At 43.6% G+C, this 17,066-nt stretch overlaps 1 protein-coding gene across 1 annotated transcript; it reads left to right on the forward strand.

The window, feature by feature from the left end:
• Positions 1–12,308: 12,308 nt before the first annotated feature.
• On the forward strand, positions 12,309–17,065 carry LOC113992343 (histamine H3 receptor-like). The gene is made up of 3 exons (XM_027729543.2): positions 12,309–12,631; positions 12,700–12,866; positions 15,028–17,065. The coding sequence occupies exons 1-3, from the start codon at positions 12,406–12,408 to the stop codon at positions 15,910–15,912; spliced, it is 1,278 nt and encodes a 425-aa protein (XP_027585344.1). The 5' UTR covers positions 12,309–12,405; the 3' UTR covers positions 15,913–17,065.
• The last annotated feature ends 1 nt before the right edge of the window (position 17,066 follows it).

The raw sequence follows: 17,066 nt of genomic DNA on the forward strand, positions 1-17,066 counted from the left end.
TAGAAGGATGAAATCATGATAACTGCAGATGCAGAACACAACAAATAGTTAGGCATAATTATGCAGGAAGAAGGCATGTTTGAAAAGAATGAAAATCACTTGCACTAGTGATTTTGCATGATCGTTGCACCTCTCCATTCACTGTAAACAAAACAAAATCAGATTTACCAGTGATGCAAAAGAATGCAGCTGTTGGTGATGAGATATGTTGTTTTGATCAGTGCTTCCTTCAGTTTCAGTTAAAATTTCAACATGGCTATTTAAAAACAATTCTTCTATGGTTTTGTGATAGTTCAAGTCCTTGAGGTTATTTTTCCAAAGGACAGCTGTGTGGTTATCTTTGAGGACTAATGTGTAGTAGTGATGGATTTAGGGTCTTAAAAATTAGCTACTGAAGTGTGTCAGAAAAGAGACCAATTAGCCTGAAGTGATTTCTGACAAGCACTTGTCAGTGGGCTTATGATTGTCTTAGCAGGTGGTTGTTTGGAAGGTTGGAGCTCTCTGAAATGTGCTCCTTCCACTGCTAGTCAGAGCAGTGAGAGACAACCAGTTCATCTGGGGCATTAGAAGCCAGAATAAAGCCTGCAGAGTACACTGGACTTGTCTATTTGCTTTTCTGTGCTCTGCAATCTGTGCATAATCACAGTAATTTTACTACACGCTCCATAAATGTGTGTGTGTAATAATGATGCACCACAGAACTACTTACACATTTAAATTATAAAGCCAATTCCTTTTTCTAATGGAATTCTTAAGGTATTTTGGTGTTTTAAGAATATGTTGAAGGCCTTTCAGGAAAAAAATATTTCAGACAAAATAAAGGTTTTGTGCTTGGTGCAGCAGGTACTGGGGTACATTCTAAGGTCTGTGGTTTATAAAGCAATAGAATGTGTGACCCAGTGACCCCTAACAACTGCAATCTATTCAATTAACAGAACAGTTTGTATCAAAAAAGGAGCTTTTTTTCCTCCAAAATATCACAACATATTTTGGTTATTTAGGGAGGTGTTTTAATTCAACTATGAAAATAAAGAGATGCATTTCAACCCCTATCTTTAAATTGGGCTAACTAAATAAATAAATATTAAGTAGTGTAAAATAAATTATTATTTTTCTTTTGAATTACCCCTTTAGTTTTATGCAAACCAGTTTCCCCTCTGGTGGTCCTTTAAGTAGCTGCAACTCTCACCTTCAAAAATAAAAACTATAAATTTAGAAGTGTTTGAAGCTACTGCATTTCTTTCCTTTGTATACATCTCCACTCTGTAATAGTGTCTATGATGTAGCAGAGATTTCCACTGAGATGGGAAATGTATCTTGTCCAGCTAAAAATAAAATAAAATAAATGCCAAGTTGCTGATGTTGGTTTTATGCTCTTTTTTTAGATATATCTTTTGTGTTGGGAGCAAAGCAGAACACTGTGTCCTGATGACAATCCAGTGCTATGTCTGTACAGGCAGGCTTCTTCACAAACTAACTAGAGATTTTCCTTAAAACAGGACTGCTGCTAATGAACTGTCTCCCTTGCTGACTTCCCTCCTCACTTTCCAGCACACGAAGAGCACAAAGCAAATATCCAGCACTGCAAGCAGACACATGTAAGTAAAAATCCCCAGTGTGAAAAATAATCTTAATTATATCAAAAGTACGCAAAGTCAGTAATTTTGCAAGTCCCCCTCAAGCACAAAATTCTGTAGGTAACCCCACTGGATAACTGGATCTCCACAGGCTCAATCCAGCTCACAGCTTTCCCTGCCATGTACAGGCACCATCACTGTGCAACAATGCCCACAGGGAATGAGGAGGCAGCTCAGAACCAGGGTGGATCCATCCTTACCCCTACTTGTGGGCTTTAGAAAATCTTATTTGCACGGAGGACCTGATTTCCCAGGTCGTCAAACACTCATTCTCCACTGTCCCAACCCTGAGCAGCATTACAAGGAAACCAAATATTTTAAAATAGAGCCTTCAAAGTTTACTCTTCAAGTGCCGTGTACTATATGTGGCCATTTGAAACTAAAAACACAGAGACAGCTTCTAAGGCTCTGCATCCCTCACAGCCAGGGGGATGTGTGAATTGAGTACTTTGGATTATACCCAAAGAGAAGGGACACCAAAAGGGCGGATTAAATGCCCTGGTGGCAAATAGAGCATCCTGTTGATGGAAAGAAAACTGAAGCACTCAGGAGCACCTGCCCTGTTTGAATGGAGTGTAGCCACTCAGCACATCAGCCTCAGAATGCAGCATGACACCAAAAAGAACATGCATGAAAGGAACAGGACAGAAGGCAACAGGCAAGTTTGCATGTTCTTACAGACCCAGAGGAGAGGACACTGAAATATTTGTGGCTTGCTCACCACTTTTTAAAAAAATGAAGGGAGAAACAAGAAGAGGTTTTTTCAGTGTGCGACCAAAGGGAACTAAAATTGGAAAGACTTTGTACCAAGAGAGACTGAAATTAAGCCTGTAATTCAAGCATGAAATTTTTAGGTTTTTTTAGTGTTAAAATGAACAGGTTTTTTCACATTCACATATAATAGGCATGATGTTCTGTGAGAAGCTGGTCCTATCCTCTTAGAGAAGACAGATAAATGATGAAAACTGTATAATGAAAGAATTTACAGCCAGTTCCTGAGCTACAGATTGTGACACTAATATTCCAATAGGAAGAGTTATCATTGAGATAGTTTGTCTTTGTATTTCTTTTTCTATTGTTATTGCAATTCCATTTAGAAACAGAGAATGCTCACTAAAGAGAACTTGTTCTTCCACCTCTTTCATTAACATAAACCGTACAACATCAGCTGCTTTTGCATATTCCAGCAGAAAATACTGTATTTGGTATTTCTACATAGAGGAAAAAGAAATAAAAGACACACAGGGTCACACCAACCTACTTTACATGCTGTGCAGTGTCCTCAGTGTACCAGACAGGATGTGCCAGCTGTGCTGCAGCACCTGTGTCACGGCACAGCAGCTTATCTGTACAAAAGGAACATTAATAAATAACGGCAGCCCAGCAGGTTTGATGGAAGGACAGCACTTAAACAATCCACTTGGTTCAAATGCTTGTTATTCCTTAAAGCAGTGTCCTCTCAGGCAATGTGACACATGCTCTGTGTCAGTGTTCAGCTCAGAGCTCCTGTTTGCACAGACTTCTGTCTGTGGGAACTCACAGCCTGGAGGCTGCTAATAGAGTGAATCAGGCCCACTGATTAAGTGCTTTGGAGGCAGCACATCCTGACTCTTCTGGGAAGTAACGGGGCCTGCAGCAGAAGCAGACAAGCCCACACTCACAGCAAGAGTGGTCTAAAGGACACTCCAATGTCTTCTCATCTTTCAGAAAGTGAAAAGCAAAGCAAGAGAGCGTGGGTTTTCTCCAATTCAGTCCCATTTTTGTAGCCAAATCAATATTCTCATTTCTGAATAAGGGACCCATTATTCAGCCTCTGTAAACTACCATCTCCCTCCCAACACTCCTGAGACGACACTGACATGAACAAGCTGAGCCTCTCTGTATCTATCTCATCTCTTAGGTCAGGATAAGGCCTTCCCTGCAGGTAAGAAACAAACATTTCATAGTCGTTATTATTTCTGTGCTGAAAGTACTGAGCCTTTATGCAGCTGACACAGTGCAAGGACACGTAAGTATTGCTTAGCATCGTTCAGTACCGTGACTTCCACGAGCTGGGCAATGACTGTGGCACTGCTGTGGCCTTTGAGTTATGACTTCTGGAGGTACAGGAGAAAACTAACACTCAACATGAGTGACAGTATCCCTGCTGCTACCACTCTAGCCTGCAGGAGATCTGACAGTACAACTGGACCTTTGCTTTCTGGACAAAGTTTGTCCAAAAGGAAAGAAGTGACAGGACAGAGCTTAAGGTGTCTTTGGCCTGGAAGCATCTACAGAGTTCAGCAGCAAAGAGCAGTTAATAACACAAAAGTAATTACCACAGAGTAATGACAAATGCTGTCACTGGTTTTGCATAGTACTTTGAAATGCACAAAGAACATTTTCTATAGCAGGATTGCTTCTGCTTCTTTTTTCTGCTTATTTCCCTTATGTTATAATCCAGAGGATCAAAATAATGGTTTCAACCAGCTGTGAAAAAGTGAATAGACTGAGATTTTTATGTTAGACATTAGGAAAAAGGGACTGAGATTATTATGCCAGACATTAGGAAAAAGGATACTTTTGGAAATTTTCTGGGCAGTGTTGAGAAGCTTCCAGCCTTAAATGTTTTTAAGAAAGGATAGCCAAACATCTGTCCTTAATGAAGGGGTTATAATGAGTTCATCTTTGGCTGATGAGGCTCAGCCCCATGACCCAGTGTGCTCTTTTGTAAACTGAGTTTTGAAAGGCACTTCCAACGTTCCAGTGCTTTTTCATCCTTTAAAAGGAGATGAAGGTACGCTTCACCTGGGATCTGCTTTTCTGAAAGGAAAAAAAATGTATCTGTAAGTATCCCTTTGCAAAGATCAATTCCCCCCTGTTTTCCCATCTGCTACTATGCAACTAGAGCTGTTTCTCCATCAATGCTGAGCTAAAGCAGCTGGAAAGAAAAGCCTCAGCTCAACGTGAGCGCTCAGCTGGGTGCTGTGGTGATTTATGGCTGTATGGACCTCCAGACAGCACAGCAGCATTGTGGGAGGCCACGACTTCACCTTCAGAAATTCCAGGCCCTTGAGGCCGGGGGGAAAGCCTGGAGCAAGGAAGACATACCATCAGTAGGGGAGGAACAAATCAGGGGGCATTTAAATGCAGTGGACATGCACATGTCCAGGGGAGCTGATGGGAAGTGCTGAGGGAGCTGCTCAGTGTCACTGTGAGGCCACTCCTGATTATCTTTGAAGGGTCATGATGGTCAGGGAAGGTTTCAAAGAAGGAAGCAAATGTCACTGCTATCTTCAAGAATATGCAGGACACTGCAAGCCAGTCAGCTTCCCTCAATATCTGGGAAGGTGACAGAGATAATCCTTGGTAGCTGGCTGCTGGAAGCTGCACAGAAAGGAAAGGATGGAGCTCTACAGCTAAAGAATTCCATCACCACAGCTACACTGCTCCTCACCAACTGTGCTCGCAGGACAGACGTTCACAGTCACCTTCTTTTTATTCTTCTTTTCCCCAGGTCAGAACCTTTAACATTGGGTGTTCCATGCAGATTAGGAACAAACAGCAGAAGAAGAAATACTTGTTTTTCAAGTGGGATCCTGATCTCATTAGGTTATCTGGGGATAGAAGTGGATCCTTCAAAACATGACTGGTTTGTTGGAACCAAAGCAGATGGAGAGCAGACTGCTGAAGCAGCAGCTGGAAAAGACAGCTGGTTCATTTAAAGCGGCACTGCTGCTGGTTTTAGGTAGTCTTGTTAGGAAGCTGGAACTGGAATGGAGGCTGCTCAGGGTTTGGTGATGAATGTGCTGTTCTGCTGCCTCTGCAGCTGAGAAAAAAGGCTGTTCAGGGAGGATCTGTCCTGACACTACCTCAGGAACAAAATTTTTATAAGATTTTGCATAAGAAAATGAAGGTGCTATCACCATATCAAATTATGGCCATAGGGAATAAAACAACCCTAATTTTTCTTAGTTCTCTATCACAGATGACTAAGTAGAAGAATAGTTTAAGATGACACTTTCTGGTTGGTTTATCACCACTGATCTACTGATTGCCAAGAATCCTCTCCATTGTGCACTTCTGTTTCTAGGAAAAGTTTCTGTGAAAATGCAAAGTAATGTCACAAGCTGGTTTTTTATGAATAAGACACTGAAAGGCAACTCCTTGAATCTCTTAGTTGAAAGCTCAAAACTTTTGAGAAAGGCTTAGGAAAAGAAATGTTTTTTTATAAACAGGATGAGGTCACTTGGAACATGGAAGGCAGTATAAATGAAATCAAGAGTTAAAAAAATGTTAATATTAACAGCTGAAGGAAGATAAAAGGTGATGGGATTCCCATTTCTGAATTGCCACTGAGGACTGGTTCAATAACTACAAAATACAGTGCAATTCTCAGAACAAGCTAATCCCCCCTGTCAATAATTACCAGGTCCTGAGATTAACAAGAAAAGGGCATTTTTGTTATTATAGATGTAAGTAGCAGATACCCATTAAAGTCCCCTATTGTTCTGCTGTCAGTAACCATCTGTTAACAAAGCCTTCATGATCTGACAGCTTGTTCTTTAATTGTCACCCTGTGCTGGTCTCTAGTTCAGAGCCACATTGGGGACTGAGCCTTTTTATGTCATACATATCATGTAGTGAGTTTTCCAAGCTTTGGAAAAGGTTGGATCACCTTTGACATGATCTGTATCTCTCTAAATGACATTCTCCTACACAGCCAGCACATGGCTTCAGAGAATGCTTTGTGGGATGATAAATTATGTAGAATCTGTGCTCTTTTGACAATGGAAAAGTGTCCTTCTGATCAAGAATTTCTTTCATATATAAACCTGAAGTTTGCAAGTCTCCTGTGAGAGACATGTCAACTCTAACACTTGTCATTAAGGTCTTTAATGCTTATCATCCTGCCATTCCTCAACTCTCTCTCAAGAGTAGTTTTTAAGTTTCCATAGATACCAGATCTGTAGCTCTGTTATTTTTTCCCCTTTCAGAAAATTATATTTATTCCCTCAAGAAGAAACTGCTTATACCAAGAAACCTGTACAGCTGCATGAATGTGTTGTAATGCCTCTCAGATGCCAGGCTCCCTGTGTGATATTCCCACCCACAGTTGTTGTATTGTGTGTGTGGCAATTTAAGAAAAGGTCTGCAAACCTTCAGCACACTGAGAGGGAAGCCACAAAAACAAGCCAAAAGGAAAACCTCAAAGAAACATATTTTAATTACTTTTTTTCTCAGTTTTAGATGGTAGAATCTTCTTTACAAGAAGTTGTGCATATGCTGGAATTCTACAACTATAGCGTTCTCTTGGAGGGGGAAAAAAGGCCACGGCTTATACATCAAAAACCAAAGCAAATGTTGCATATAATCAGGTTGCAATGCACGTTCCCCTCTTCCCCCACCCTCCCTGCAATAGCTGTCACTGCAGCACTTCTCTAGAGATGTGGGGAACTCAAGTTCAGTTTTCTCTTGTCTTTTAGCTTCCATCCTGAACACATATGCATGAAGAGAGAGCTAAACAGTTCTACCTCTGTCACATCACAGACAACTAAAATGTAAGAAACCCAAGCCTAAAATTCTTTGTGATATAATCAAATTTCACCTATGTAAAGATCTTAAGGTAAAAAAGTAATAGGGCCAATAGAATTAATCATCACACTATGGGTTTGGCTATGGAAGAGACTGAAGTTAGGAGCAAGCTTTAGGATGAGGAAAGAAGAGCTCAAAAAAGTCTATTCCTCAATTCCAAAAAATAATAGCAGTCTTTTTAATTTTTTTGTAACTTACCCACTAAAATTCCAAGTTAAAGACGGAAAAAAAATCATCAAGAGACAAGGATCAAGGTTTATCTCCTACAGCAGGAACCAAATTCAGAAGAAATCCAAAATCAAAACAAAAGACAGTTCACAGTGGACTTTGATGAAACCTCAGTGACTGAAGGCTTTAGGCATTTATGTAGAACCAGTTCTACAAAACTGCTTTTTTCCAGAGTTCATGATACCAAAACTCACCTCAGCAAGCACCACACCATTCAAAGGGACTTGTGCTGCACAGGTGTTGGCTTGCAAGGCTCAGCTGTTCCATGGAGTTGAAATCACCTCCAGATCTTCTTAAGCTTATTTCTTGGGCTGCAATGCCAACCAGCCAAACAGCCTCTTCCCCCTGCTGCTGATTTAGGCGGGGTCAAAGCCTTCCCTGAGAACAGCTGATACCTCTGGGGCTGGGGGCAGCTTTGCTTTAGTCACCGGGCTGTGCTGTGTGAGAGCAGGAAACACCCCCAGGCTGTACCTCTGTGTGCCCCCGGTACCTTCTACAGGGGGAGCCTGGGGTGTTCTGCAGGGTGTGCTGGCAGCAGCCACACACACCTGCTCACTGCTCTCTTCTACAGAGCTCTCAGCCACTCTGATAAGCAAAGCTGCTTTTCCTTTTGGCAATAAAGAGTGACATTGTATTCCAAAGCCAAAAGTGTGAACCGAGCGCCTCATTCCATTAACATTACCCTGCAGTTCGTAGGGGTGGGTTTTGACAGCTCATGCACCACACTGATTCTCCCCTTTGAAAGTGCACAGGGAACAACAGGGTGCTTGAATGTCAGGCAACTGCTGCTCTTTTGCAGAAAACCACTTTTATTGGACTTGATAGGAAAACTACAAATAGAGGTAGAAAAATAGTCTGAATCTGTGCTGTGTTTTTCATCAGACAAATGACTTCCCTAGAACTTTCATTTCAAATACTGGATTATCTTCTTTAATAAGTAAAAATCCAATGAGTTCACACTGACAAGATAGCATTTATTTTACTGTAGGGAAATGCATCAGTACCTGCAAATCAGTTTCTTGCAAGATGCAGGCCCTGAACAGAGAGTTCCTTAGATATTCACAGCAATCAGTGCACTGTTTTGTAAGCACCAGCCCACAGATCTGAAGCCCAGCTTGTAGCTTCTCCTCTGTTCTTATTAAAACACAGTCACACTCAAATGTAAAAGAAGGTGTTGTGCAATTGCACCCAAATGCCAAAAACACTGCTTTCCTGGGAGTTCAGTATCACTCTGGCTAGAAATATGGTTGCAGATTAGCAAGATTATATATCTGGAAATTATCAGTGCAAAGGAAAGAGGTGACAGGCCAGGAGTAAAAGGAACTTTTCCAAGGATTAAGGAAGAAGAAACTAAGTATGTGAAATAAGGCACAGTCTGGGCACCTCTGATTTTTACAATGCTCTGGTCACCAACACATTGTTAAGAGATATTTTTGGAAGCTCTCACTGAGTGCAACCAAAGAACATTTAGTCCTCTGTTATGGACTTGCAGCCAAGAGACAAAATTGTGATGAAATCCTTTGATGCTGGCAAGAGAAATGAAACTGCCTAAGTGAAATACTGATGCACAAAGTATCGAGGATTGGAAGGATACAAATGGCAAACTGCTGAACTGGTAATACAGAGTACCAGTCCTAACTAAATAACTTTATAAGGAACAAGAAGAAGAGGAAGAGACACTATGTACACTATAGTATTTGGCAAAAGGCACAACAGTTTAGCTTTGAGTTCAAATTTAGGCAAAGATGCGATGTAAATCTATTTACTACCTTACTTATCGTACTGCAAAGGCGACACCAGCTGAGAAGATCTTCTGCATCCTCTGGCCCAACAGGCTCCATAGCCAGCTGGGTTGTATCCCCCTCTATGTGGCTACCTAAGTCTTTCTGGAAGCTGAATTTGGCCTATTCTGGGAAAAGTGTTATCCATCTGCACTGTGGAAAAAAACATTCTGTTTCTCTATCATTTCTCTAGATATACTCACCCCCATATGCTGGAGTCATGGGAAACAGCATGAATCAGACAGCTCTCAAAAATCACTGAAGAAAGTCTTATGGAAATGAAAACAATTATCAGGAAATCACAGGAAACAAAAATCAAAATTTCAGACCATGTCAGTATTGATATGTCTTGGAAAACACTATTTTCTTAGGATATTATTATTCCTCTTTACCAACTCTAATAATTCATGTCTCTTGCTCCAGGGATTAGATAAAGATCAAGAACAAAATATGTTTTCAGAAGACTACGATTCAGCCTTTTACTTCATCCTGCCAGGATCCATTAATCAGTGTTCTCCCTCTGGGACAGGCTGCTTGGACAATGGTCCTCATGAGGTACAGCTCTTTTCACTTTCCTGGGCTCGTTTTAAGATTGTTTTTCCCAGTGTGTGCATACATCTACATCACCATAACATATAATTTGAAGTAAAGTGAAGGTCTTCTCCCAAGAATTAATGTTCTTTAAAGAAAATGGACATAGCACAGTAAAAAAGACTAACTCACAGGACATGAAAAAATCCTTTTTTTTCAGGGAAAAAGGAAATGCCTGAAGTCTGGATTTTAAAACCTGCTGTTCTGAGAGTGCTGCCCACCTACTGCACACATGGCTCTGCTGCCTGCAGGGTCTCTGGACAGCATTAGTACAGTCTTCAACAATAAGTCCCCAAAATGCAGAGTTAGAGACTGCATTGGTTCAGGCTTTTAGGAAGTTTTGTTAAGAGCTGCAGACATCTTGTCAAAGCAGGAGTAATAAAGGAGCACCACAAGGCAGTAAAGGTAGTTATTATGGGACTCAGAGAGATCTCAAAATCTGCCAGGAGGTAAAACACTGCAAAAACTACTTCAAATAAAGTACAAAAGTGTACATGCTGCCAACTCACTGAGCTGCTGTAAAATTACTTTACTTTAGAGGAGTTAAAGAATATAGCAATCATTCCTGAAAGAATAGGTTCTCCCATGTTTTCCTGGTGATGAGATATTTATTTTTTCTCCTTTGTGTCAATTGGCTGCCTCTTTTATCTTTTATATTGCACAGCACAATCAGATAGCAGTAATTCTCAACAAGCCTGATCCTATCCAAACTGAAGTGAATGGAAAACTGCCAATTGGGCTCAAAGGGAAGTGAAAATGAGTCCCCAGATTAGGGAATAATAATAATCAATGTGGTAACAAGCTAAGACTTCAGTGTTCCTTTTACTTTTATTTTGTGTGGCTTTAATTCTTTGCTTTAGGGAGATAATGATGTGGGGGCATGTAAAAAGAGTCTTTTGCTCATACACATTAGACATGCAGATGCCATTTCTGTCTCTGGACTGACATAAACAGAGGCTGTATCATAAGCAGTGTAAATTGCAAAATATCCTCAGTGGAGCTCTGATTTATAGGGATTAACTGGCCTGGAATTTATACTTCCAACATTGACAAAGGCTTGATATTTCCCTGTGAGGAAAAGGCCAGTCCACTGTTGCCCTGAGAATACATGCTCAGACAAATAATAGAGAAGTTATTCAGCTGCTCCTGTTGTCCCACCTGATGTCTATTTGAATAGTTCTCTTCAGAAAGCTGCTGTGATTGCTCCTAAACCTGTAATTTCAAACTGCCGATTTATGCAAATCTTTTATAAAAGAGTTCACCCTCTGTGAAACATTGGCTGAATTAAGGGGAGATTATGCATTGGTTTTGAGCAAGTTCTGTTGTCCTTTGATGATAAAGGGGCTATACCGAAGGCAGCAAGTCCCAGAGGCTTCCAGTCTCTACAGAACTCTCTTGGAAGGGGAGGCAAAGCATATCCATCAATGGCCTCATATCTTAAGGCAGAGGAAGATTCACAGGGCCAAAGCAGGAGAGTAGAGGGAGAGCTGCATTTCCTCTTCTGAATTACCCTTCAAATTCGACAGACCAGCAGCCTGTGCAGCTCACTCTGTGTCCCCCTCCTCCCCAGGCTGCCTCAGCCTTCTTGCCGGAGGCTGAAGGAGGTCTTACCCCTTCCTGCTGCTCCTCTGTTTGGTTTCTGGAACAGATCTGCCTTCTGAGATTAAACTGGCTCTCTGAAATCACTGTTACCATGCGCTTTAAAACACTGCCCAAGTCCACTGCCATTTTTGAAGAGAGGTCTCGGAAATACTGTGTTGCTGCAAATTTTGTGAAAACGAGTAGCCAGGCACAGCAGCGAGCCCTTGTTAGTTCTCCTGCGAGGGAAAGGCTGCAGGGGCCGCTGGCAGAGCTCAGCGGAGACGGATCGTCTAAGGAGGGGCAAACACAAGGGCGAGAAGGAGGAGAGACCCCTGACACGGAGAGAGCAGAGATCATCTCAGGGGCCTCAGGGCCACGGGAAAGAGCTGCAGATACGACGTAGGGCACGAACCATAGGAACAGGGCAGGCAACCGAGGCTGTCCCGCCAGCGGCTGCGAACGAGGAGGAGACTGGGAGAGGCGCCGGGAGAGCGGGCGGGCGCTGGGACAGTCACTGCACGGGCTGGGCAGGGACCGGCCCGCGGGCAGCGGGAGCGGGGCTCTCTCACCGAGTCCCGCGTAGAATCCCAGAGAAGTTGATTTTGGTCGTGGGCTGGATCGTGCTGGTGCATCCCCCGCCCCCAGCCCGCGGCCGCGGTCCGGGAAGTTCGGGCTCACCGGCGCCGTCCCGGCACCGGGCACGGCTGGGCTGGGCTGGGCTGGGCTGGGCTGGGCTGGGCTGGGCTGGGCTGGGCTGGGCTGGGGAGGGAGGGCAGAGCAGAGCAGAGCAGAACCGGGCTGGGCAGTGCTCGGCTGTGCTGTGCTGGGCAGAGCGGAGTAGGGCAGAGGAGGGAGGGCAGGGCAGAGCTGGGCTGGGCTGTGCCGGGCAGGGCTGCACCGCCCTCCCGCCGCCTCCCAGCCCGGCCGGCCCCTCGCTCCGCCCGGCGGGGCTGTGGCGGTGCCGACACAGCCGGAGCCGGACCGGGCAGCACCGCGGGCTCTCTGCGGGCACCATGGGCCAGGACGGGCCGTGGCTCAACCTGTCCGGCAGCGCCTGTGCGGCGGGCGGGCCCTTCGCCGCGGGCACGGCCGCGCTGCTGGCCGCGCTCATGGGGCTGCTGGTGCTGGCCACGGTGCTGGGCAATGCCCTGGTCATCCTGGCCTTCGTGGTGGACCGGAGCCTCCGCACGCACGGAAACTTCTTCTTCCTCAACCTGGCCGTGGCCGACCTGCTGGTGGGTGAGTGCCGGGGCGCCGCGGGGCCGGGCTGCGGGTCCGCCCGTGTCACCGCCCTGCTCTGTCCGCAGGCGGCTTCTGCATCCCCCTCTACATCCCCTACGTGCTGACGGGCGAGTGGAGGCTCGGCCGGGGCTTGTGCAAGCTGTGGCTGGTGGTGTACTACCTGGTGTGCACCGCCTCCGTCTTCAACATCGTCCTGATCAGCTTCGACAGGTTCATCTGTGTCACCAGAGCGGTAAGGGCCGGCCAAGGGCTGCGGAGGGGGGGGCAGGTTTTGCTTAGGGCGCCTGGCTCTCGACCCCCCGAACCTCTCTCAAACACCACACGTAGCAGGCGGTTCCCCTCGGTCGCGATCGGCTTTGGTAGAAAATGCCTTTTCTTCTCACTTTTACAGTGGAAGAGGTGCTCTGCTTTAGAAACGGGCACAGGCTGCGTGTGCAGAGGGAACAGGGTGTACTTACTTCCTCCCCAGCCGCACCTTAAGCGTTAAGCTTAGAAAGTGTTGCTCAGCTGAACTAGTCCGGCTCCCTCAGAACACGGCAATGCACGTGTCGCCACTGACAGCCCAAGCCAGCCCAGCTGCAGCACGAGGCAGAGAGAACTCCTTGCAGTGGGTGCCGAACTGTACCCGGGGCAATGAGGTGTGGACAGCTGGGTGGGGTTGAAAAGTGGCAGAATATAAATCAAGGTTAAGGATGCAAATGCTATTTCCATGTACCGGCCACAGGAACAGCTCGAGCCGCACCTTCAGCCTGTCAGCCAGCAAAAAAAGGAAGACTAGACTTTGCAAAATCAAAAGCCAGCTTCATTTTCCTCTAGACCGTACTGCCTCAAAGTATCCTGGATGGTGCCAAAATAACACATTTTACCCTAACAGGTTTCACACTTCCACACACACGTCTCAGTTATGTTTCACCCCATTCCACCCACATTTCCTTAAAATGTTCATTTCGCTTCCTTGCTCATTCTAAATCACAAACAGTAAAAAGAGAGGCTGCAGCACCAATTCAACAGTTTATATGCACCTTGGTGTTTTACCAACTTCTTTTTCACGAGGGAGAAATGAACAGATTTATTCTCAACAGTCAACACTCAGAATTCCTTTATTATCTAGGTTCTGAATTAGCCATGAATTTTCTTTCATTGACCAACCTCTCATGACTGTGCACATAGTATAAATATATAAACTAGATGGTTTCAGAAACAGAAAGGGAAACTGGTCAAAATAAATGAAAAAGATCATCCACTTGAAAATACTTCAAATTAACCCCTCATATAAAAATCTCTCCCCAAGCAAGAGTACAGAAAATGCCTGTTGGATTAGGGCAGTGTAAGAACATATGAACATCTGAAGTTCCAATTTATTCTCCCTCTCAATGCAAATGCTAATTCCTACAACTGTTCCTGAAATCATGAGTAGCTTTGTCAAGGATTGCAAAATCAGACCCAATTCAGACAAACTCAGGATTCCTCAGCTGTGTGGCTCTTCTGCCAGAATGGCACTGGCTGTGGAGATGAAGATCCACAGATTGGGGCAGTAATGTAAATCCTGGACAATCCAAGCTTGAGGACTTCATATTCCAAACACTGTGCAGTCACACTGGAGATGTGAAGATGGAATTCCAAGTTACTGTATGAGTATTTGTCCAGTACACCAGGGAATGAGAATACTGAGAAGCAGATGATCTAAAGATTCTGATGAATTCTATTGCTGATATGGATTACTGACATACTCACTATTTTTGCACCTTAGCTTCTCTAGTTTCTAACAGAAATTACTCTTCCTGTAAAGTACTTTTCAGACCTCAGCGCTCCATTTATAAATCTTAACTGCAGATAGGAACTCTGTAAGTACCTCATGAAAGAATGAAATTAAGTATACCAAACAGGAAATAGATATTATACATTAATTTTTTTGTGTGTGATTTTCACAGTAAGAAAAAAATCTCTCTCTACAAAGCAGAAAGAACTTGCACGAGTGTTCTGTGAATACAAATCCTTTTACGTATTTCAGATTAAGTTACTGAAAAATTTAAAATAAGTGAATTTTGAAGGGGTGTGTTTTTAACCATTCTGTAAACAGGTATCACAGCTAATGTGAAGCAACTGATGACAACCAATTCTAGGAATAGCAGTGGTTATTTGCTGTGAAACAGATTTGTTTTTCTAGCTTTTAAGATCTGATACCTGTACTCAGAACTTATCCAGTCACCTTGATAACATTTCTTGGAATGGATATTTTAGAAATAACTTTTCTGTGGTATTGGAAAGCTTGGTATAACCCTCCTTCCAAAACCACTCTGTCATCAACCCTCCCAAGTGACAGAGAGGGCCACATTCCAAGGCAGCCTGTTTAACACACCTGTAATGTTTGTGACTTAACTTTCCTCTCTCAGGTCAGTTACAGGGCTCAGAAAGGGATGACCAGAAATGCAGTACTGAAGATGATGGCTGTATGGATTGCTGCTTTTCTTCTCTATGGTCCAGCCATTCTCAGCTGGGAGCACATTGCCCAAAAGAGCATCCTCCCTGAAGGAGAGTGTCATGCAGAATTTTTCTACAACTGGTATTTCCTGATGATTGCCTCTACCTTTGAATTCTTTACACCTTTTATCACTGTTACATACTTTAACTTAAGTATTTACCTCAACATCAGGAAACGCACATCCCTCAGAAACGAAAGCCTCTCACCTGGTCAAGAGAACTGTGAAATGAGCTTCCAGGGGAAAAAAAGGGAACACGCTATATTTTTTGTGAAGCCAACTAACAGAGACAAACACAGGAAGGCAGCAAGCAGCCTTCTTCCCCCAAGAAAGACTTCAAGGCTTCAAGCCTCAGCTGAGCGTGGCAGTCGCTCATTAAATCTGAAAGTCAGTCCCGACCTTCCACCGCTGCAGGTGGATGTGAAGATGAAGCCTCTTGGGAATGGTTTCTACAAAGCCACAGAAAGCGGCTGCAACGCCCCCAAAGTGGACTTTGCCAACACTGTGGCAAATAGATTGAGACTTTCCCGGGACAAAAGAGTAGCAAAGTCTCTGGCAATTATTGTCTGTGTGTTTGGTTTGTGCTGGGCTCCGTACACACTTCTGATGATCATCAGAGCAGCCTGCCACGGGCACTGTGTGCACTATTCCCTCTATGAGATTTCATTCTGGCTCCTGTGGGTGAATTCAGCCATTAACCCTGTTCTATACCCACTGTGTCACATGAGCTTTAGGAAAGCCTTTATAAAGCTCCTGTGTCCAGGCAAGGCCAAAATTCACCCTCATATTTTTATGTGAGAAGTATGAAGGCTGACAATTGGTCCAACTTGCTATTGGTGGGAGCACCAAAAGGCAAGTATTGCAATACTTGCAAATATGAAGTGCACTGGGTATTTTATGGAACACTGGTAAGTCCGTGCAAGTGTAGATATTTATGAATATACAGAAATACAGTCATCCATGTAGCTGCAGAAATCACAGGAATGCAAAGTCATTTCTCAAAGCTCCTTGGGAAATTACACCAACAGTGTATTTTCTGGTAATGGTGCACTAGCATAGAAGTGCTGAAAACGGAATACAACATTCATGGCCAATAATTAGAGTCACTTTTAATAACTGTAAATATTGCTGGTAAGGAAGTCAATGAAGTATTAATCTGGGATCAGTGATATCTTACCCCAAAACCCCTCTAAGACACCAAGGGGCTCAGTTGTTAAGTGCTGGAATCTACTCTAGTCAAAACCCTTCTCCATACAGGACTCAGGGGCATTACTCTATGTTTTGCTGTTAAGGACAGAGTAAGCCTAAGTAGTCTGTGAGATCTATAACAGACAGATCTTGTTATAGACAGAGCTTTAGGTAAACTGCCCTTGGAGTAATTTTTAAAACACTTCTAACTGGACTTTTACTAGTTCTGGTTAGTCCTGAAAGAAAAAAAGCCTTGTTTTCCCCTACCCCACCCCTTGGATCTGTCTATCCATCCATCCATCAAGTCATCAGTGATCAAAAAAGTATTACATGAGGTGTTTAGACATTTCCCAGGTCATGCATCATGAATGGCATGGCTCAAAGCCCATTAAGATTTACAGCCTTGCTACTGACCATAAGTGTGCAAAACAAGAACAAACATAATTACACAGTGTTTCTGCCATTCTGCCTGTGCCCCAGGAGAAGCTCACACAGTTGGTTCCTGAGTTCTGACTGGATTTGTCCCATAAAAGGTGTCAATTTGAACATAACTAATGATACAAGTTTGTACCACCATCACTGGCACTCACTCCATAACCTGACAGATGCTTTCCTTTGCTGACAAGTGAGAGCTATTGAACAGCTGTAGTTGTCCATTGCCACAGGCAAAATGTATGTTAGTACAATTGATCTTAAAGTTTACAGGCAGTATTTTGAAATTATTTACTTTGTAAAATTTCAATAAAGGTAATTAAGAGCTGTGG

The sequence above is a fragment of the Pipra filicauda genome, unplaced genomic scaffold, assembly GCF_003945595.2.
Source record: "Pipra filicauda isolate LSUMZ 115617 unplaced genomic scaffold, ASM394559v2 scaffold189_size1545977_pilon, whole genome shotgun sequence".
NCBI classification, from domain to species: domain Eukaryota; kingdom Metazoa; phylum Chordata; class Aves; order Passeriformes; family Pipridae; genus Pipra; species Pipra filicauda.

Coding starts and splice junctions, on each gene's coding strand:
- LOC113992343 (XM_027729543.2), top strand. CDS start 12,406: ATGGGCCAGGACGGGCCGTGGCTCAACCTGTCCGGCAGCGCCTGTGCG. Junction 12,632..12,699: donor CGTGGCCGACCTGCTGGTGG/GTGAGTGCCGGG, acceptor CTCTGTCCGCAG/GCGGCTTCTGCATCCCCCTC. Junction 12,867..15,027: donor TCATCTGTGTCACCAGAGCG/GTAAGGGCCGGC, acceptor TTCCTCTCTCAG/GTCAGTTACAGGGCTCAGAA.